The 22310-nt window shown below is 38.3% G+C and overlaps 1 protein-coding gene across 20 annotated transcripts in view; it reads left to right on the forward strand.

Moving 5' to 3' along the window:
• Positions 1–22310, forward strand: part of EYA4 (EYA transcriptional coactivator and phosphatase 4) — a 317460-nt gene that overhangs the window by 254289 nt on the left and 40861 nt on the right. For 10 of the 20 annotated variants that reach the window (XM_086707889.1, XM_086707888.1, XM_086707896.1 and 7 more), the window contains 6 exons: positions 3656–3748; positions 8237–8303; positions 9568–9710; positions 9853–9996; positions 13062–13141; positions 17291–17474. In XM_086707889.1, the coding sequence (XP_086564015.1) occupies positions 3656–3748; positions 8237–8303; positions 9568–9710; positions 9853–9996; positions 13062–13141; positions 17291–17474 (711 nt within the window). Of the gene's footprint in view, positions 1–3655; positions 3749–8236; positions 8304–9567; positions 9711–9852; positions 9997–13061; positions 13142–17290; positions 17475–22310 lie in introns of those variants that run through there. The other 10 variants (XM_086707899.1, XM_086707895.1, XM_086707898.1 and 7 more) reach the window with 6 other exon arrangements.

A 22310-nucleotide genomic window follows, 5' to 3' on the forward strand; every position in this document is an offset into this window, starting at 1 on the left:
TTTACTTGAAGCTCAAGAGATGTTTGTTGACACCCACTTAACTTGAGAATACTTTATTTTCTGTGGTAGCGTAATTAAAGTTCCCTCTTTTCCCCTTTGTTCTTATCTGCATATGAAAAATAGATGAGCATTAATGTGCAGTTTTTCCCCAAATGTTAACACCCATTTGTTGAGTGATTGCTTTAAAACCCATGCATGTTAGTACACTGAACATACCTTGACATTTACGCTTTACTTCACGTACTTTCTACGGATGCCTTTTCTCAGTAAAATGAAACTTCTCTGTCTGTCTTTGACTAAATGCAGACCTTTAAAATTTTAATGAGAGATGTTTCCACTATAATGAATGCAACCACAAACTCTTTGTCTCCCTTTTCTTCCTTCTCCTTTGACCATCTGAAACTTTCAAATTGAGGACATTATAATCACTATCAATACAAAGTTGGGATCCACAGTAACATAACTAATCCCTGTGTCTGGCTCCTGGACTACTTTCGTAGACCCAGCTCACGTTCTGCTCCTTTCTCCTCTATTCACAAATATGTAATACTATCTATTTTACAAGTATTATTTATAGATTTAGGAAATTAGCCAGTATTAGAATTTGGAAGTTTCGAGAGACTGTCTTCTTGTATGAGTTTTGAGGAAGGCTTCGGACTCTGCTTTTTTTGTCAGAAGTCACAAGTGGACGTTGCATCGCAGAGAGAGCTTTACATCCATCTAGGTCACACTCTGGGTGGGTCATCATACAGATGAAAGGGATTCTCGATTAGTTAGTGCTTCCTGTCCGGCAGTAGGGTTTAGAATCTGGATTCCGAAACCATCGAACTCTAGCTCTTACTAGCTGTGTGACTATAGGAAAATTATTTAGCTACTGTGTACTTCAGTATCATTATCTAGAAGAAGTAAGATGGTCATATTATCTACCTCATATGATTGTCATGAGAAAGAAATGAGTTCATATCTGTAAGGCACAGCAACAGCACCCGGCATGGTTAAGTATCTTTGAAGTGTGTGCTGTTTTTATCTGCTTTCAAACTGGCTGCTCATTGTCTTTTATAAGATTTTGTGAGAAACGGAAACCATACTTTAGTAGCCTATTCCCGTATTTTGCAGTTTTCATTTTTCATTTTTTTTTTTTTTAAATTTTTAGAGTTTATTTACTTATTGGGAGAGGGAGAGGGAGGGAGCACGCACAAGCAGGGAAGGGGCGGGGAGAAGGAGAGACAGAATCCTAAGCAGGCTCCACACCATCAGTGCGGAGCCCTGTGCGGGGCTCAGACTCACAAACTGTGAGATCATGACCTGAGCCAAGATCAAGAGTCAGATGCTTCACCGACTGAGTCACTGAGGTGTGCCTCACAGTTTTCATTTTTAGCATAGTGTTCTTTCTTTTTTTTTTTTAATGTTTATTTTTGAGAGAGAGAGAAAATGTGAGTGGGGGAGGGACAGAGAGAGAAGGAGACAGAGTATCTGTATGAAGCTGGCTCTGTGCTGACAGCCGACAGCCCGACGGGGGGGGGGCTCAATCTCACAAACCGCAAGATCTTGACCTGAGCCGAAGTCAGACGCTTCACAGGATAAGCCACACAGGCGCCCCAACGTAGTTTTCTTAAGTATGCTGTCTAGGGGATAACCCCATTCTTATCACTCTCGGAGCCTTTGTAAAGAGTCCCTGCTGGGAACAATTATGCCATTTTCATGCCTAAAGGAAGGCAGCTGGTTATGGTGGAGAGATTGTGGATGTAGAGCTAAAAAGACCTGAGTTCAGATCTTAGCTCCCTCCTCTCCTGCAGTAGAACATATGCAAGCTCTCGAGCCCGCCCTTCAGCAGCTTCCTGTGGTGGAAAATGGATAAAGTGGTTCACACTGGTGGGAGTTGTTTTAACGATTAGCTAAGTGTAAATGGTCTAGCACATAGCAAGCTATTGATACATGATTTTGTAGTAGTAAATAATTCTGTTGTGTTAAATATAATTAGTAGTCGAGTATAATGTACATGGACTGCTCCACAAATCACTACTGTAAAGTATTAACCACCAGTTCATTATTTATCATCCTACAAGTAACTAGACACTAATTCTTAGATTATCTTTGCTATTGAATAATAGGTCAACCTTACACTTCCTTTTTGCTGAGATAAGTAATCCAGATTTCTTTACTTCTTCATTCCGACCTTTGCAGTTCTCCTCTGAATCTTTCATCAGATCTTCATGATATTATTAAATCATGGATGCTAAATTAACCTCAGGGCTCACTGAGGGAGGGTCCGGTCCATTCTGTCCATGTGAAAAGAGAGCATAATCATTACTGCATGTTTCTCCATCAGTTAATTGCTTTTCTAACAGAGTAACTTTGCTGACTGGCTTGGTTGATGGGGACGCTCTGACCCCACTATTCTTTTGGTCACGTTTGCTCTTGGTTGGCAAGTCTTCAGTTTTCTTCTTTATAGTTTTCTGCTTGCTTCTAACTTCTTTCACTTTATCATCCCATTTATGACCAGGAAGCATAAGAGGTGTTAAGTAGAAAATCATTTAGTTTATCCCCTTGCTGCTGTGATCTATGTAGCAGAGCGTTGCCCACGAAGGGAAAATATGGTGTGACAAAAACAGGTGGAGGCTTTTTCACGGCTCCCCTCCCCCACTCACTGCATCTAGTAGTGACAATTATAAATGCCAGCCTACATCATTCCCAAGTGAAGATTTTGGCCAAACACACCACTTCAAAGTAGAAATAACACATTAAAGGGTTTTCAGAAGATGTACTTGCTGCTGTAGAAATTATCTCTGTCTCTCTGCTTAGCTCTGTAATGCAATAAAAATTGTTATACGGGGCGCCTGGGTGGCGCAGTCGGTTAAGCGTCCGACTTCAGCCAGGTCACGATCTCGCGGTCCGTGAGTTCGAGCCCCGCGTCAGGCTCTGGGCTGATGGCTCGGAGCCTGGAGCCTGGAGCCTGTTTCCGATTCTGTGTCTCCCTCTCTCTCTGCCCCTCCCCCGTTCATGCTCTGTCTCTCTCTGTCCCAAAAATAAATAAACGTTGAAAAAAAAAAATTTAAAAAAAAAAAAAAATTGTTATACCATTAAAATAAAAAGCCCAACATCTTAGGACTCTTTAGTATTTTTTAGAGCAGAAATTTACTGAGTGCCTCATTTTCTACCCGTCACCGGAACAGGTCCATGGTTTCTGTATTTGCATTTGCCTCCATTGTCCTCTCAGGCAGTCAGTCTTTTTTTTTTTCTTCTTTTTAATATCTCCTCGGGAAGAATAAAATATAAGCTAGTAAATCTCTTTGTTATGATTTGGATGAAATGTGCTGAAGACTGTGATTCCCTTTTTCTGTCTTGTGACTGTAATCCCAGCGTGTGCCTAGGTGAGTTGCACATGCAAATAAGTGTACTGCCGGTTCCCTGTTCAAGGTTGACTGCCTTGAAAAACCGGATCTGAGAGAACTAGCTTAGGCAGAGGACTCTCATACTGAATCCTCTATAAATGCATGCCCACTTTCTAGAAGCTAAATTAACAAAACTCTCCTCATCGACTTCTCAAGTTTTCTCTTGCATGCCCATGGTAGCGTGAAAAACCACTAGTGGAACAGTCAGCGTCTTTGATAAAAATTTAGAATTCAAACTCACATGTACTTATTCTTCTACATAGTGTCTCTCCTTGCAGTCAAAACAGAGCCTTTGAACAGCAGTGAAGCGGCCACCACCTCTGGAGATGGAGCCCTTGACACTTTTACTGGGTCAGGTAAAGCCTTAAGCTCATGTGTTGCTACGTACACATCGGGGTACATACACATGGTCTTCCTAGCGAACATGCGGCATAAATACCAAAGCGGAGTTTTGAGAATGCGGACTGTTCCAAACTTAGCAAGAGGCTTACTTTCTTGAGAACTTACTGTCGCAACCCTGTATATTTTTTAAAAATTCTGTCTGGAATCGTGTTGCTGGATTTTCAGTGGCCAGCAAGACAACCCTCTGCCGTTCTTGTTAGAAATAGGCAGAGCTGGCTCCCTTTGTAATTATTTTATACAGTGTTTAATTTGATAATTAGGTTGTAATAGTTGCCTTTGTTCCCTTAACTTGTCCATTTAAATGGCATTAAAAACCCCCTTCTCTCCCAACATTCGAGATGTAAAACTATCCATTTGATTCCTTCTAAATAACCTTGTTTCCTCTCCGGGTTTAAAAAAATCCTCCTGTGTAAGCAGCTGAGTGACAAGTATTAAAGGTTAATGGGCTGCAGGAAGACACATGCTGGTTGCATTAGAACCCAGCCTGAGAGCACTACTTTGACTCAGTGCTTCAAAGAGAACAATAGTGTGTCTTTAAATGTCAATCCCTTTAAATATAAATACCTGATAACTCCCAGGTGGGCCCAAAGGACGCGCATTAAGTTGACTTCATTAAAGATTTTAAGTTCCGCTATTTTGTTTAATTTATGATCCGGTGAAAGGATTTTTTTTTTTTTTTTTAAACCTGAGGAGGAACTTGAATAGCACAAAGATGAACAGTAAACCTAGAAGAGTATCTGTGGTAATTACATCTTGATTCTGTTATTCGACTGTAAAATGTCTTATGTTTTATCCGTATTCTCACGTACAAAGGTTTTATGTGAAAAGAGTTGAGGTATATCCTTGAGTATAATATCATTGTAGCATGCATTTGATTTTTATAGATACAGATGATCCCAGTTCATTTGTTCACACACTGATCGGGGGCAGTTACCAGGTATTCATATAAATATTAGTACCCCAGACAGAGAGAGGTAATAATTCATAGAGTCTGCATAGAAACTCACATGTGCTAATCTGTATCCCTTCTAGCAATTCACTTGCCTCCCAGGAGATAGATAGGTACCAGCTTACTCTAGCATTCTTTATTGTTCACCTACCATATCCCTTGTAAACTTTTTGCAGAGCGAATGCTTCTGAACACATTTTTAGGGAAAGGAACGGAATCACTAATTGCTGACATCCTTAAATAGTATACCACCAGCTAATTGAAAGCTAAGTGACAAAATCGTACAATGGTAGCTCCAGAAAGAATTATGGAGGTCTCTGATCTGTTTTATAGGCGAGAATACAGAGACACAGATAAGTTAAAGGTGGTTAAGGCCAGACGGTCCAGGCCTCCCAGCTGGTCACTGGTATAAATGAGTACAGAACAGTGTTCTGATCAGTCTGGCCATGACTTCTGGAAGACCTCATTGGAAAATACAGAACTGGAAAACAAAAGTGCTGTAAACAGTCATCCTGTCTAAAATTCAGTCACATTATCTTTACAAATAGTTTGCCAGTTTTCATTTAAGAATTATCCAGGGCTGTGCTGTCCAGTCGTCACTGGCCATATGTGGCTATTTAAGTGTAAATTATTGAAAATTTGGCTTTAAAAGTAAAAATTGTGTCTCTCGTCACACCAGTCACATTACAAGCGTTTAATAGCTGCATGTGACCTTTTAGTGGCCACCACGTTGAACAGCTCAGATACAGAATATTTCCAGCACCACGGACGAGGTTCTTCTGGACAATGTTCCAGGTCAGGGATTCTCAACAGCAGTACTATTAAAAATTTGGGTAACTTTTTTTTTTTTTTTAGTGGAAGATCTGTCATCTGCATTGTTAGATGTTCAACAACACCCCTATCATCTATCCCAGAATGGCAGTATGACAACCAAAAATGTCTCCAGACATTTTAAATGTCCCCCGGCAGGCAAAATTCCTGCCGACCCCCCTACCTCACTCCCCATCGGCCACTCCATTGAGAGTCACTGATCTAAGGTGTCACAGTAATTAGAGTAACACCTTAAAATTGTTTGCATCACCCTCTGAGAATCTGGTAATATTGTATAGAAATTTGTTGTAATTAATTCTCAGGACATTTTGAAAACAAGCAGGTTCCTTACTTTTATGTGCAGCGATGATGAAGTATAATGAGCCGAGTGCTTTGGGTAATGTCTCTTAATTAATTAAATGACAATGGGGAATAAAAGGAAAGTCTCCCAAATCTGTACACGGTATCTCCAGAAACCCTACTGGAGACAAGACTGCCCTGTGGAGAAACGGACTTTACTTTGGTCAGCATAATCTCACCCCACTTCAGCCACATTTTGTTGTTTCTTGTTATCTGCAGATCCATGAGTTAGAATACATATGTCAATTTTAGTGAAGAAGCACCAGCTCTCCAAGTTTTATGTGAACGTGTCAGTTTTCTGAGCCAACGGTTTTGCATTCTGTTTAGAAAGTGAATATAAAGACATTACTATGACATTTCAAAGGTTGAGTCTTGACACTGGCATGGGTACATTATTTTCATGATTGTCTAGATTCATTCATTCGAGGGAGGAAGCATCCTGTATATTCAGATTCATTCAGATATATGGGAGGTTTTGTTTTTTCCTGAAATAATTTTGCTCTTCAGCTCATTTTATAAAAGCTGCTGTGGTGAATGGTTCTTTTCATTATTTGATGTCCCTTCGGAAAAGCCTTGTGATTTACAATCTTGAGAAGAACTGATTACTGTAAAGTCTTGAGTGTGCCAAAGCACCGTGTTATAAATAAGACACAAAAACACATGGAGTTATGCCTCATTTAACTCTATTTTTGCCAAACAGAGCGTTCACTATTGTGAGCTAATTAATCACACTGGATTTTCTGTGGAATAACACTATTGCTATTGTGTAATATACATTTAGTGCCTGTGGTGTGGTAAAACAACAACAACGACACAACAACAACAACAACTAACTTGTTCTCATGAAATTGATTTCAAAGTTTTAAACATGAAGAGACATTAACACATCAACACATTAACATCCTACACAAGGCAGCCTAATGCTAATGCCTTTATGTTAATACATAAGTAGAAAATAGTTCATTGGTCCGTTTATTTTCAAATACGTATGGCTAGTTCACTTAAAGTTTGCTTGGTAGAACACAACACACCTCTAGTCATATTCAATGATTTTCCAAAATGATTCATAGTATCTTTGAAAACATACTTCCTGCACGATTGCTATGAAAACTATAACATACTTTCCATACTCAGAACTTACAGGCCAAATAGCATTTTAAATATATTCAATCCTACGTGTTTATGAAATGACAGATCACAAGGGTACTTAATAGCATTTGGATATGGAAATAGATCATGTTTCATAAAATAGTTAGCAACCTAAACCTATTTGTCACTTTTACAATTCGAAGAGTTTAGCTCCAGTATTATTATGAACAACTTAGAAGGGACATAGTACTTTGAAGTATAACCATGATTGATTAGACTAAACTAATTCCAGCGCTGCCTTGTGTACTACTTTAATCTTTTTGAAAAGTGAATGAACAGCAGATGGCCTAATAAAGACACTCTGTGTGCTTGCCCAGTATGGATTGGCTCTGAGGGACCTGCCTGAACACTTTGGAGTCCATGTATTTGCAATACATCTGTCTTAGTCAAGGCAGATGGTTAAAGGAAAGAGAAACTTCCAAACTTCTGAATGTATTCCAGTTTGGGACGAAACGTTAATAGGACCCAACATTCACCTTGACGTTCTTCCCAAAAGCGTACTCTCTGTGATAGTTGAGAATATATTTGTAAATATGATGGCTGCCGTACCTTGCAAACGTGTTTCTTAAGAAGTGGCGCATTATCACTCACGCTTTCTATCCATATTCCAACTACTATTTGAAAATCTCGGACTCGGCATTTCTCACTACTCCTGCGATTGGTACAAGGAGAGGAAATAGAAAATGATAGTGTTTTGCAATTTCGAAATGCAGGTTGGGACTTCACGTTTTTCTTAAAATTTTAGTAGAACAAATGTGGAGGAAGAACAGTACGTTGCTGTCGTATATTTGGAATTTAAAACATAAAGTTTGTAAACATTAAAAATGGACTTTTACATCGTGAGAACTTGAGTACCTGTAATCAAAGATAATTATTCATACGTATTCATACAAAAGAGGATGCTACTGATGTGAGAGAGCAGAAGAGTGACAGAGAGAAAGGGTTTGTGACAAGAATTAATTTCATTCTCTTACAACAAACTTGAAACCGTTCAATTAGAATAAGATGTTTAGGCATCTGTGTCTGTTTAGAAAATGAAATTTTTCCGTTTAGAAAGTGTGTGAATTTTAAGAAACATCGCTTTAGCACAGTAATGTCTTCAAATTGGTTTTTTCATCCTAGTGAAACGTATTTATGAAGCAACTTTTTTTGCACTGGTTTTTGTGTCTTACAGTAATAACTAGTAGTGGCTACAGCCCCAGATCAGCGCATCAATACTCCCCACAGCTATATCCTTCCAAGTAAGTGGTCAATAGATTCTTTCAGATTTGCTAGAAGAATTTTCCAGGGTTAACTTTATTCATCTATATTCACACAACATAAGTTGAAATTGGGATCCATTTATGTCCATCTACATAAATGTGTTATAGATAGCTGAATAGATAGAAATTTGGATAGACTAGTTGGCTGGATTAGACCTATAGATAAATATCCGATACAAATCTAGAAATAGAGATCTACTCATGTTCTTCCGGACAATTTTCCTTAATTCTGGTTATTTATATACCATGAGGAAAGGCATCAAGCTCAAACTAGAAAACACTGATTTCTTAATGAACATGCAAAAAATGCTGAGTAGCTTCAGGAAACTGTAACAAGATTACATTTTATTCAGACATTAGCACTCCATAATTTGTTCGATCATTACATCGCTTTCACGGGATTTCAAGTTCTAAAAACCGTATTTTTGAATAACGTGCTCTATTGTTTTTATAACAAAAGTAGTCAGCTTATTGAAGACAACGGTAGACACATCACGTTGAGCAATGTTGAATGTATATCTGAACTCCGTTGTAATCAGCCAGATATGTGAAGAGATTGGCTCCATGACTCCCACACATTCAAATGTTATTTTCCGTAGCAGCTACAGAAAATAACCTTAAACAGAGGCTGGTGTTTGGCTAGCCATTTGGGAGCATTCTGTAAAATTGGCATGATAAAGGGAATGGCATTCCATTTCTTTTCAGGAAGCAGCTGTCTCCGTTTTTGCTTTCTTTCCTTCTTCATTTTTTTTTTTTTTTTTTTTTTTTAAGATTTCCAGTTCTGGGTAGAGAGTTCTTGCTAGGGCTTTTGATGACTCTTGTATCCACTGCATAACATTAGTTCACTCCTACTGAGTAGAAGTATACTCAGGAGCATAGTCACTGGCCTGTACTCCACTTCCCTTGTGTGCACGTGCACTGGAGTACGATTTCAGATATAAATAAGAATTACAGACCCGGAAGACACTTCAGATATAATATCTGCTCCCAATTTCTCATTTCGTAGGTGAGGTGCAGGTCTTTAGGGAGTTGAAACTATTTGTCCAGTCATTAGACTGATTTGTCGCAGAGCCTGGGCTCCTGGCATTCAGACTCTTTCTTGTCCTTTCCTTGTTGTTACAATTGTATTGCGGATAAAGAAGGGCATTACCTCCTGGCTATTGTAAGGTTTCACTGAATCTAAGCTGTCTGAATTAATGTGCAGTCTTTGTTGCCACAGTAATGCTATTTTTCTGATATTTAGGCCCTATCCACACATTCTTTCTACACCAGCAGCTCAAACAATGACTGCCTATGCAGGCCAGACTCAGTATTCGGGGATGCAGCAGCCAGCCGTCTACACAGCCTACTCACAGACAGGACAGCCCTACAGCCTGCCCACTTACGGTATTTCACATCTCCTCTCTTTTCCTTTGGTTATGAGTGGGCAATCCTGCTGGCCAGTGGTTATATATTCTGATGTAAGCTACAACTCAGAAGTAGGGTCATCTGACTAATGAAATGCTTTGCACATGCATTTCCCAAACAGATCTGGGCGTGATGTTGCCAGGGATCAAGACAGAGAGTGGACTTTCACAGACTCAATCCCCGTTACAGAGTGGGTGCCTCAGTTACAGTCCGGGGTTTTCTACCCCCCAGCCAGGCCAGACGCCTTATTCTTACCAGATGCCAGGTGAGTAGCCACACAGGAAACATGTTATATGAGGATGAATTCCTTGACCGAGACTCCTTGACTTCAGACTAAGAAGATGCATCCAGGAAAATGGTGGTTTTTTTTTTTTTGTTTTTTTTTTTTTGGCGTTTATTTATTTTTGAGACAGAGGGAGACAGAGCATGAATGGGGGAGGGTCAGAGAGAGAGAGAGGGAGACACAGAATCTGAAACAGGCTCCAGGCTCTGAGCAGTCAGCACAGAGCCCGACGCGGGGCTTGAACTTACAAACTGCGAGCTCATGACCTGAGCTGAAGTCGGACGCTTAACCGACTGAGCCACCCAGGCGCCCCCATGAAAATGGTTTTAATTGGCACTGCTGTTCACATCAGGAAAGACAAATACAAAGGAAAAAACGCAATGACAGTAATTGAATATACATCAAGCAACGTGCCCCATGCCAAATTTAAATACTTAATTTAAGTTGCATAAAACTAGGCCCAAGCAGAGTAGCCTCCAACTCATGCCAGTCACACATTTGGCATCTACTTAAGTGAGATTCACAGATTCATGACAGTACTCTTTACGTACATAATGCTGTTCGATTATCTTTAAAATTGGGTTAGCGCTTTCCTAAGTCCTATGTACCATTGAATGATTGCGGATTTTATTCCTTCCTACATACCTTTTGATTAACACTATATTTCTTAATAGGAATATTTATATAATTTGCACCTCCCCCCGTAAACAATCCTCCGTAGACAAGTATTTAATTTTGCCTCTATGTTTGATCAGTACATAGTAGGTGCAGAAAGAATTTTAGTGGCATAGGAAGACATTAAAAGCTTGTTTCCATCATTTTGTCCATAGTGTTAGTGATACAGTTGGGGCTACAAGAACATATTGTAATCAACTACTATTGAAATTTCAGTTCATCGGCTACAATGAAATTAATTACTTAGACCTTTCTAGCTAAAGTGGCAGATCTCTTTTTACCTAGAATGTAGGTAGAAATATAGTTACACACAGTCGAAAGCCACAGTGAGCCACTCAGCTTCAGTTAGCAGTATTAAAGTGACCATGAATACATTCTCGTTTACCCCCTAAAATGCTTTCATATTAGGTATTCTGGGCCAGGTCAGTTTGTGGTAATTACATAATACTATAATTATGATGATAAAACAAATAATCAGGGGCGCCTTGATGGCTCAGTCATTTAAGGGTTCAACTCGATTTTGGCTCAGGTCATGATCTTTTTTTTTTTTTTAGTTATTTTTTTTAATGTTCATTTATTTTTGAGACAGAGAGAGACAGAGCATGAACAGGGGAGGGGCAGAGAGAGAGAGGGAGACACAGAATCAGAAATAGGCTCCAGGCTCTGAGCCATCAGCCCAGAGCCCGACGCAGGGCTCAAACTCACGGACCACGAGATCGTGACCTGAGCTGAAGTCGGACGCTTAACCGACTGAGCCACCCAGGTGCCCCTCAGGTCATGATCTTAACGGTTCGTGACATTGAGCCCCGCATTGGGCTCTGTCAGTGCAGAGCCTGCTTGGGATTTATTCTTCCTCTCTCTCTCTCTCTCTCTCTCCCTCCCTCCCTCTCAAAATAAATAAATAGATATTAAAAAATAATTAAGAAAACAATCAGCGGGGCGCCTGGGTGGCGCAGTCGGTTAAGTGTCCGACTTCAGCCAGGTCACGATCTTGCAGTCCGTGAGTTCGAGCCCCGCGTCGGGCTCTGGGCTGATGGCTCAGAGCCTGGAGCCTGCTTCCCATTCTGTGTCTCCCTCTCTCTCTGCCCCTTCCCCGTTCATGCTCTGTCTCTCTCTGTCCCAAAAATAAATAAAAAACGTTGAAAAAAAAAAAATTTTTAAAAATAAAAAAAAATTAAAAAAAAAAAAAGAAAACAATCGGCTGTGTCAGTAGTCTTTAATTTTACTTCTTCACAGGTACGTTCCATAGAACATGTATTTTTTTTAATGTTTATTTCTGAGAGACAGACATGCAAGAGCAGGTCAGGGCAGAGAAAGAGGGAGGCAGAGGATCCGAAGGGGGTTTTGCTCTGATAGCACAGAGCCCTACGTGGGGCTCAAACTCAAAAACCGTGAGATCATGACCCAAGCTGAAGTCAGAGGCTTAACCGACTGAGCCACCCAGACAACCTTCCATAGAACATATTTTTTAAAAAATAATCTTTAAATTGATATTACACTTGCTTTTCCCTAATTTAAAAAAAAAATAATTAAGCTTCTGACCTTGTAGTAAACTTTTAATATAAAAAAAAAATTTAATGTTTATTTATTTTTGAGACAGAGAGAGACAGAACGTGAGCAGGGGAGGAACAGAGAGGGAGAGACGGAGACACAGAATCCCAAGCAGGCTCCAGGCTCTGAGCTGTCAGCACAGAGCCCGATATGGGGCTTGAACTCATGAACCATGAGATCATGACCTGAGCCGAACTCGAATGCTGAGCCGACTGAGCCACCCAGGCACCCCTTGTAGTAAAATTTTAGGGGGCTTCTGAACCTTAGGTGATTGCAGCATGAGCAGCTCTCCCTTGAGTCTAAGCCCTGGTTCACATCTTTCTTGGTTCTAAGGAAAGGACATAGGAAGAAAGAAAAGACAGGTTGCTTTAAGCATTAATTCTCAGTGGGTTCTGTGTTTATTTCCTAAGCTAACCCTATCCAGATGTTTAACTAGAATGGTTTTTTGTGCGTATGCAGTTGGTATGACCATTTGAAAGTTCCAGTAGTTTCCTAGAACTACTCTGTGTAATATTTTATTCTTTGAGAACCTCTGCTCTTCTAGATATTTAACCTTTAAATGTCTTTAGCTGCTGTCCTTAAGACTGTTCCCACATGCTCCTGTTCAGTCCAGCAGACATCTGTACCAAAGACTTTAACTTGTCACAAGAGGGATAGAACTAAGCACATTTTTCCTTATAAATCTTTCAACTTCAAATTACACATTTCGTTGCCTTAACAAAACTTAAAATAGATTTCTCTCATTGGATTCTGCAAAGTGAAAGGTTTTTATTATTTTGCAAAGAAATACTTTTTAAATGCAATTTGTTCTTTCTTTCTAGGTTCTAGTTTTGCCCCATCATCGACTATTTATGCAAATAACTCAGTTTCCAATTCAACGAACTTTAGTGGTTCACAACAGGTATCGTAGCTTTTCTGTATTTCGACTTTTTATATCTTTCAGATTTCCAAAGAATAGTTGTAGGTTGTCATATAAGTGCGTGTTCTCCTAGAAAAAGGTTTCTGTGTTTAAAGTAAAGATGGCATTTCAAGTAGTAAAAATTAGATATCTAGAATTCTTGGGATCTGTATTAATCTGGGTATTTTAGGTTTTCTGGTTGCTAAAAGTTTGCCCTTTAAACCTTTAAACAGTGATTTTTTTTTAACCATTTGGCATAGAATTGCAAAATTTATTGCATATTTTCCTATTATCTTAAGTTGTACCAAACATAATTTTATTTTCTCAAGTTATTGTGAATATTAATGAAGAGGTTGAATTACAACCAGTAATTAAGTTGTGGCATTTTTAATCCAAAATCTTTGTTATTGAACAAAATGCCTCTTGGATTTTTTTTTCTTTTAGTTCTGATTCATTTTAATAAACGTTTGATTCCTACTTTCCTGACAGCTGTCATTCTTTTGTTTTTGTCACTGTGCTTGCCTAGCAGTCCTTAGTCCCCCTCCTAGTTATGTTTTTTTTTGTTTGTTTGTTTTTTTAGTATTTTGTGAGTTTTGAAATCTAGTTTGTTAGAATTATGTGTGGAAGAAGAATGAATGTTTCTGAGGAGTGACTGTAATGACACTTAAGAATCTTGTGTCTTTATTCCTTTGTTCTCAGTCATGCTCAGAGTAGTTGAGATACAAGGGTAGTTGATCTCCTTGGTAGGCAATACACTATTTTACTCTAACGTAATTGTTGGGCTTTTTATGTATTCTAAAATCTAATTTATTGCACAGGTGGGGTCTTTGGATTTACTGAAGGAATTATATTAATTGCCTTCTTTTAATTTTTATTAACGTAACAAAAGGCAAAACAGAAATCATGATTATTAAACAGTGTGGAAAAATAGTATTTTTGATAGAATTAAACTGTTTAATTTGGCATTAGTTAGGAATATGGTTTCTTAAAACATGAAACATCAAAGCCAGCATGCCTATTTTATGTTTAAAAATATTCAGAATCCAGGTAGCTCATTTTACTTATTTATTGATATAGCAAACGTTTATTGAGCACTTACTATACTTTAGACTTTATTTTTTTTTTTTAATTTTTTTTTTACAACGTTTATTTATTTTTGGGACAGAGAGAGACAGAGCATGAACGGGGGAGGGGCAGAGAGAGAGGGAGACACAGAATCGGAAACAGGCTCGAGGCTCCGAGCCATCAGCCCAGAGCCTGACGCGGGGCTCGAACTCACGGACCGCGAGATCGTGACCTGGCTGAAGTCGGACGCTTAACCGACTGCGCCACCCAGGCGCCCCTAGACTTTAAAAAAAATTTTTTAACATTTATATACTTTAGACTTTTGACTAGGCATTGAAGCTTCAAAAGTAATGTCCTTGTTCTCTGCTGTCTGGAGGGAAGCAATTCTAAAGAAACAGATATGAAAATAATATGAACAGAGAGGGTAGGATATAATGAATATACTAATAGAAATATATGCATGAAAGAAAGACTTCTCTGTTCTGCTTGGGAGGATTTAAAAAAGATCCATAAAGGAGAAGACAGATTCATGTTATAAAATAGATCCAGTACTGTCTGAAAAAAATTAAATCCAGTGGCTCCAATATAACATAACCTGTATTTTGGACCATGGTTGGAATACCAGTCTATTATTTTAGTTAATACTTACTGAGTAGTTATTAGGTATTAGGAACTGGTCTATATGCTGGGGACATGTAAGAGGGGACAGGAGTGGATAGGACCTGATTCATGCCTCCTGGAGCTTCTTAATTACTGAGAGAAGCAAACAATAAACCAATAAACACATAATATAGAATTGAAAAGTGCGAGGAGACAGAACAGGGTCCTATTAAAAAATATTAATAGGAATCTAATATTGAGTAGGGAGGATTTTGCGGAAGACGTACCTGTAGAAGCAACATTCAGGCCAGTGCTTCTAAGAATTTGGTGGAGGGCCAGGATGTTTGGGCATGGGAGGTGGTAGGTACCAAACTCCTGAGAGGTGAAATCCTTAGTGTGCTAGAGAATTCAAAGAAGGGTAGGGTTTAGTCTGTGCATGAGGGCAGATGGGGAAACTTACTTGAAGTGAAGATAGGCAGGGCCCTCCCTGTATGTGTAGAGCTCTGTAGTTTACAGTAAGGGATTTCAATTTTATTCCAAGCCCAATGGGAAGCTATTAAAGGATTTTGAGCAGGAGAATAGCATCATAAAGTTTATGTTTTGAAAAGACTACTCTGGCTTCCAGCACTTTGGAGAAAGCCAAACCTAAAAATGAGACAAATTAGAAAAACAGTCCGTTGGTTCCAACAGGAAGTGACGGTCACTTGGACTAGGGTGACAGTAGAGGAAATGAAGAGATGGGAAGATCTTTGAAATACATTTGAGTATGAAAAGACGTTTTAGGCACAAGAAGCTAGTAGCCTGGACCTTTCCTGTAATTTCATCTGCCCGTATGGGCATTTCGCAGCCTTAGAGGGAGCTTCAGCACGCAGATGGTGGCCTCAGCCTCTCTGGGTTCCATTTCCAGTTCTGAAACTTGCTAGCTGCCTGACTTTGAGCAGGTCACATAACCACTCTGTGCCTTCGTCCCCTTCAGTGTAAAATGGGGTAAAAATACCACATAGGTGGTTGTGAGGAATAAATGAGTAAATCGACTTAGAGTCTTAGAACAGTGCCTGACACAAAGTAAGTACTAGCTACACGTTTTACTCTGAGAAATTATGTTGTCGAAGTATTGCTGAGAGGTTTTTTTCCCTTGGTTTACAGGTGGCAGTGAGGGAACATCAGGTCCCGAAATGAACAGTCAAATAGATTTTTAGTGTTTTGCCATATTAGAGTTGGACCAGACAACATGGTTGATGGGGGATTTGGGGCACCAACCCCTGACACAGTCAAAACTCCACATATAACTTTGGACTCCTCCAAAACTTAACTAAAATTTAGCCCACTGTTGACAAGAAGTCTTGCTGATAACATAAACAGTCGATTAACACATACTTTATATGTTATGTGTATTATATATTGTATTCTTACAATAAATAAGCTAGGAAAAAAGAAAATGTTATTTAGAAAATCAGAAGGAAGAAAAAATACATTTGTAGTACTGTATTTTATTTATCGAAAAAAAAATCCGTGTGTAAGTGGACACGCACAATTGAAACTCTTGTTGTTCTAGGGTCAACTATACTTAATCCTTTTTGATAATACACATATTTGCTTATACACATATTTACTTTATATAAAGAATTTCTTCTTTGCGGGGGGGAAACCACATCAAATGTGGACTTTGTTTCCTTAGGAACGTGTACCACGAAATCTTAATCCTGACCAAGGATTTGTCATCACTGATAACAATTTGGGCTAAAACATGCCAGATACATTAAACACCAACAGTGCAACAAATTTTTATGTGTTACCTTAATATGTAAAAAGGATTTTGAAGGATTATTTAGATCACTTTAAGGTTCTTAGGATTTTTAAATAAAAAGCAGGTCAGAGAAGTTGATCCAATTCTTTTTTCCCTGTAACAAACAAAGCGAACTAAATATTTGAAAACCTCACTTCAGACTTTTAGGTCAAGACCTTAGATGCCATAGCCTTTAAAGGGCTGGGTAAAAAACGCTAGTATCCATTTGCTTTTATTTACTCTTTATTTCATGCATAATGATCAAGAGTAACCTAGAAGGGTAATAGAAATCACAGTAATGCAGACTGAGGTCCCTATGGAAGCTGAGAAAGGGCAGTCATATTGTCTCCTTACTGGTGATATTAAAAGATATGCTGTGAATATGAATTCATTCCATTTCCTTCTCTCCTCTTCCAGTACATAAGACCTTATGATGTACATCCTTGGATAAGTACTTACAGATAAGTGAAGCAATATGCAACCTTTAGGAAGATGGAGAATTATGTGCGGGACCTGGTTCGCAAAACCAGCAGGGTCATTCACAACTCTGTGCACTCGCTAGAATCCCCTCGAAACCGTGGACTCTGAAACAAACGGAGCCAAACGCTAATCTTTCAGTTGCCATAGTGATTGCTTTGCTTTCGAGCATGCCAGGAGTAATTTCTCTTTCGAGTGCACACATGTCTCAATTGTTATTTCAGGATTATCCATCCTACACAGCCTTTGGCCAAAACCAGTATGCACAGTATTACTCAGCATCGACGTATGGAGCATATATGACATCAAATAACACAGCTGATGGCACATCATCTTCAACCTCAACCTATCAGTTGCAGGAATCTCTTCCGGGACTGACTAGCCAACCAGGTACAGATCTTCATCCAGGTGAAATACTTTTATGTTTTGCTGTGTCTAATAATACGGAGAAAAAGAACATTTTTCAAAAGCAAGGCTGAAAGTTCTGATATAGTTATACTGATGTTTAATCTGTGCCAGTACAACTATATAAGATGAGGCTTTTCTTCTGGCATTTCAGAAAACGCTTCTTTTAGATGTGGATGGCTAAGAGATTTTAATTTCAAATGACTTTGTGTGTGTGTGTGTGTGTGTGTGTGTGTGTGTGTGTGTGTGTGTGTGTATGTGTTGATATGGATACAAAAAGGCCAGTGAACCTTTTGCCTGATATTCTTTCTTTTGTAAAGATCTTGACAACTTGGAAAAGCTGTAATATTATCTTCTTGGGGTATAACTGATCATATTTCCCTTAAGCTTGAGAGACTGTGTCACTCCTTCATCTCGGTGAGTCATCAGTAGCTCTAGCCAGTGAACATTTCCTACATTCCTAGGATTTGTAGGATATTAGTAGGTAGTTTAATATCTTTGTCTGATTAGCACTTACTTAAAATCCACTGTATTCTCCGTTGTCTGAAGCTGATCTGCAGTGCTACCGGACTTGAATTTGCTGATGCAGCTCAAGTATTTAAGGTTAAAAGCAAATTTAATAAAGATTCATTGTAATCCTATCCAGAATTCCAGCATGACTTTTTGGAGAAATCATCAAGATGATTCTGAAATTACAAGGAAAGGCAAAGGAACTAGAGTAGCTGAAATCATTTTGAAAAGTAGGAACAAAGTTTGGGGATTGACATTCCCTGATTTCAAGACTCATTAGAAAGTACAGTTATCAGAAATGTGTGGTAGTGACAAAAGGATAGATACACAGAACAATGGAATAGAATAGAGATTGTAGAAATGGACCCATATACATACACTAGAAAATGGATTTTTGACGAAAGTGCAAAAGGCATTTGGAAAATAAAGGATTTTGTTTATTTTTCAAAAACTGGTGCTGGAACAATTGGACATCCATATGCAAAAATAGCAACAACGATAACAGCAAGGACAAAAAGCAAACCCCAAAACAGAATCATGACTCGTAACTCATGCCACATACATACAATACATATAAAAACTAAAACTGTAGGGGTGCCTGGGTGGCGCACGGGTTTAAGCGTCTGACTCTTGATTTGGGCTCAGGTCATGATCTCATGATTTATGAGATGGAGCCCTGCTGACGGTGTGGAGCCTGCTTAGGATTCTTTCTTTCCCTCTGTCTCTCTCCCCTGCTCACACACTGTCTTTCAAAATAAACAAACATTAAAAAAAAAAACACCTAAAACTATAAACCTTCTATAAGATAACATGGAGGAAATTTTTGTGGCTTTGGGTTACATAAAGATTTTATAGGTACATTAAAAACACAATCTCTAAAAGAAAAGAAACTGGCCTTCATAAAATCAAGAACTTCTGCTCTTTGAAAGACACTGTCCAAGAATAAAAAGACAAGCCACAGATTTGGAGAAAGTGCTTGGAAAACACATCTGCTAAAGGACTTATATCCAGAATATATAAAGAACTATCAAGATTCAGTAAGGAAAATGAAGTTAAGAACTTTTATAAACACCATTAGTATGTCCAAGCTTTTTTTTTTTTTTTTTCTGACTTCAGTTATTTGCAGGATTCAGGCTCATCTCTATTTATTTTTCATCCAGTGTTGGAAGGGAAAGAAAATAGGGAAACATGGGCACAACACTATAAATTCTTTCTAGTTGGACCAGTGATTCCAAGAAGACTTAAGGCCATTTAACAATTATTTATTGAGTGCCTATTAGGAACCAATTACTGTTGATGTTTCAATTACTGTTAAAGGAATGAGCTCTCTGCATTCCTTTAACTTCCATTTGATAAACAAGACAAATATCAAGCAGATAATTAATATTGTATGAGTGTCAGAAAAGGGAATATTAACAAGAAAACTAATTTGAACAAGAAGTTCAAATAAAGCTGACACTTTAAGGAACAGCCAACATATGCTTATATCGTGAATTGATGAAATGGTGACATCCTTTCTTTTTTGTTCTCTGTTCAAAATAGTGTCTCTGATCTAACTGTGGATCTGAGGGAATATGGTCTAGTATGTATACTAAACTTTGTCTTTGGTGCCTCTATATTTCAGTTTCTTTTTTCTTATCTTCGCTTTAGATCCTTTCTCCTGTGACCACACAGCCCCTTTGAATTTCTGGTCCTTGTCCCCTTAAGGCTCCCGTTGAGGCTTTTCATCTAGCCTCAGCCTCTCTGAGTAGTTATATCCTGTGCAGGGCCAGGACTAAGGTAAAGCCAGGAAAACCAGAGGTACAAATTGAAGGAAACATTCATTCTCAAAGCCCTTAAATTTTATGCCTCCGTGCCTGACTCACTTGAACGTCATTTCAGCCTAAATCCCATGATCTAAATCTGTCCTTATCCTCTTTGAGTCAGTACTTGCATTTCATCAAGAAAATGACCTTAATTTAAAGAATGAGTGATTTCAGAATACTTGCTTCACAGACAGTGAAGATACTTTAGATAAGGAGGTATCTTATCACAGTGGGAAAGGCTTTTCTCAATAGTTAAGTGTGTGGGGAGAACAGGGTAGGATGACTGTGTTCAAAAACAAAATCACAGAAGTAATTGATGATCAAGATCCTGGAGACTGAATGATAGACAGGACCGGGCAGACTGTGTTACTACAATAGAACCACCATGAGTGAAAACCATGGTGTTTTTAAATACATATACACTGGATAACACTTTGAGTAAAAGGTTGATTTAGCTCTAATTTCAGTATTATCACAAGAGTTTTCTCTGTAGGATAGACACAGATGGATACTTTCCATTAACTAAAAAGTAATAAATATTCAGAATAGCTATTTTATTTATATTTAAATACTAAATGCAAGCATGTAGATGTTCTCAATGTGTGACTTTGGTATGACACATCTACATGTAACTTTCTCATATTCACTATCAGGGTGCAATTTCTTCAGGTTTCCATTGATTGCTAATGCCAACAAATATAGTTCGACACAATTTTCAGATCTTATCAGACTTGCTGTTATATTTAAAGAAGAAATAATTTTTACTTTAATTATATTCTTCTTTTAACCAAAATTAAAAGAATATACATGTCTGGATTTTTAGGGGAGTCTGTGATCCCAGACCTTCAGACAAGGTAGTTTTAAGTTTGACTTTTGCCTTTTCAGATCTGGCATGCATCCAAAAAGCAAACAAGTTGATAACTGTGGGATTCGTTATTGATGAAATTTGAGGTACTTAGTTCGAGGGTATGAAAAGTATTTCCCGTTAACCAGTGCTGCATTTTGGAGTTAAAACAGAGCCCTAACAATTACATCCACATTTTTTCATAAATCATGTACTGTTGACTTCTCTAATTTTTAAAATAGAAACATGCTTGATGTTCTATAAAAGACGGCTGGTTGTTGTGGTTTAGGGATAAGCTTAAATGGAATTAGGTTGGATCTAAATATCTAAAACTTGGAAGGTGCATTTATTCATTTCTGTTCTGATTAAAGAATAATTGTTCATCACACATAGCGTTGGCCCAAGAAAAAGCCTATGGCAATTGGTAACGACTAATGTTATTTGGAAACTGCAAATAGCATTCAGTTATTGACTTTACCTTATTAGGCAGTTTGACAGTCTATTTAAAGAAACTACCATCTATAAAATTAAATATAATTAGTAATTTGTAATAGTATCATCCTTTACTCTGAGACCTTGGCAAACATTGCAATACGTTAGCTAATTAAACTTTACAATTGCTTCAGAGAAGTAAAAGATATAGTAAGATCACTTCACTCTTTGAAAAGAAGCCAGTTTCTTAGGCAGAACTCGGTAGAATTTCCATAGCTTCGTGGCATTTCACACAAGGACAGGAAGGAAAGTAAAGTGCTCATTTATTTAATGGAAGCTAACAAGAGGATTTAGATAGAAAGGACTGACCACATTTAACTTCTCTGACAATTCGCCTTTTCCCTACCTGCAGCACTAAAGTTCCCTAGTGCAATTACCTGAGTGAAATTTGGCAGAGACACTGGAATTAACAGCTTTCTCTTAGAAAAAAAAAAAAAAAGTGTCAACAAATATTTAATGACCAGTGGAGCTCAAGTTCCTGGTTTTACCCTTTATCAGAAGAAAGGATAGCGCCTTCAAAAGATATAGAGGCTCGTACAGTTCTACCTGGGTGGTTATCTGTAGGAACCCAGATTCCACCCACACACCCTGAAAGACCTCCAATTTTGCTATGAAGATCTTTCAAAGAATTCATTGGCCCTCACTCTCCCAGAAATTGTATAAAGTCTATCTATTCTTTTGATAGATAGATAAATTTGACCTCTTTGGAGGATCTGTTGCTGTTTGGTGGAGGAAGGGTAGCCTAGTGGTTAAAGCAAGGATTCTGAAATTATACCGGCATTCCACATACAAGCTATTTCATCTTGATAAGTTAACTTAAAATCTCACAACCTTCCCGTTTCCCCATTGTTAAAAGAGAGTAATGAAGGACCCAATTCATTGGCTCAAAGTGAGATTTAAATCAGATATATATATTTCTGTGTGTGTGTGTGTGTGTGTGTGTGTGTGTGTGTACACACACATATACACATATTTATACACACACCTGTATATACACACACATATGTATATATGTATACACACATATGTAAAGAATATATATATATATGTATATATACATATGGGGGTGTGTGTGTAAAGAATGTTTCACAATAAAGAGCTCTGACAAATCAATAAGAAAAAGATGACCCAAGTTTTTCAATGGACAAAAGATTTAAACAGTTTCCTCATAAAAAAGAAGTTCCCAAA

The sequence above is a fragment of the Puma concolor genome, chromosome B2 (genome assembly GCF_028749965.1).
Source record: "Puma concolor isolate L17-30 chromosome B2, mPumCon1.1.hap2, whole genome shotgun sequence".
NCBI lineage: Eukaryota > Metazoa > Chordata > Mammalia > Carnivora > Felidae > Puma > Puma concolor.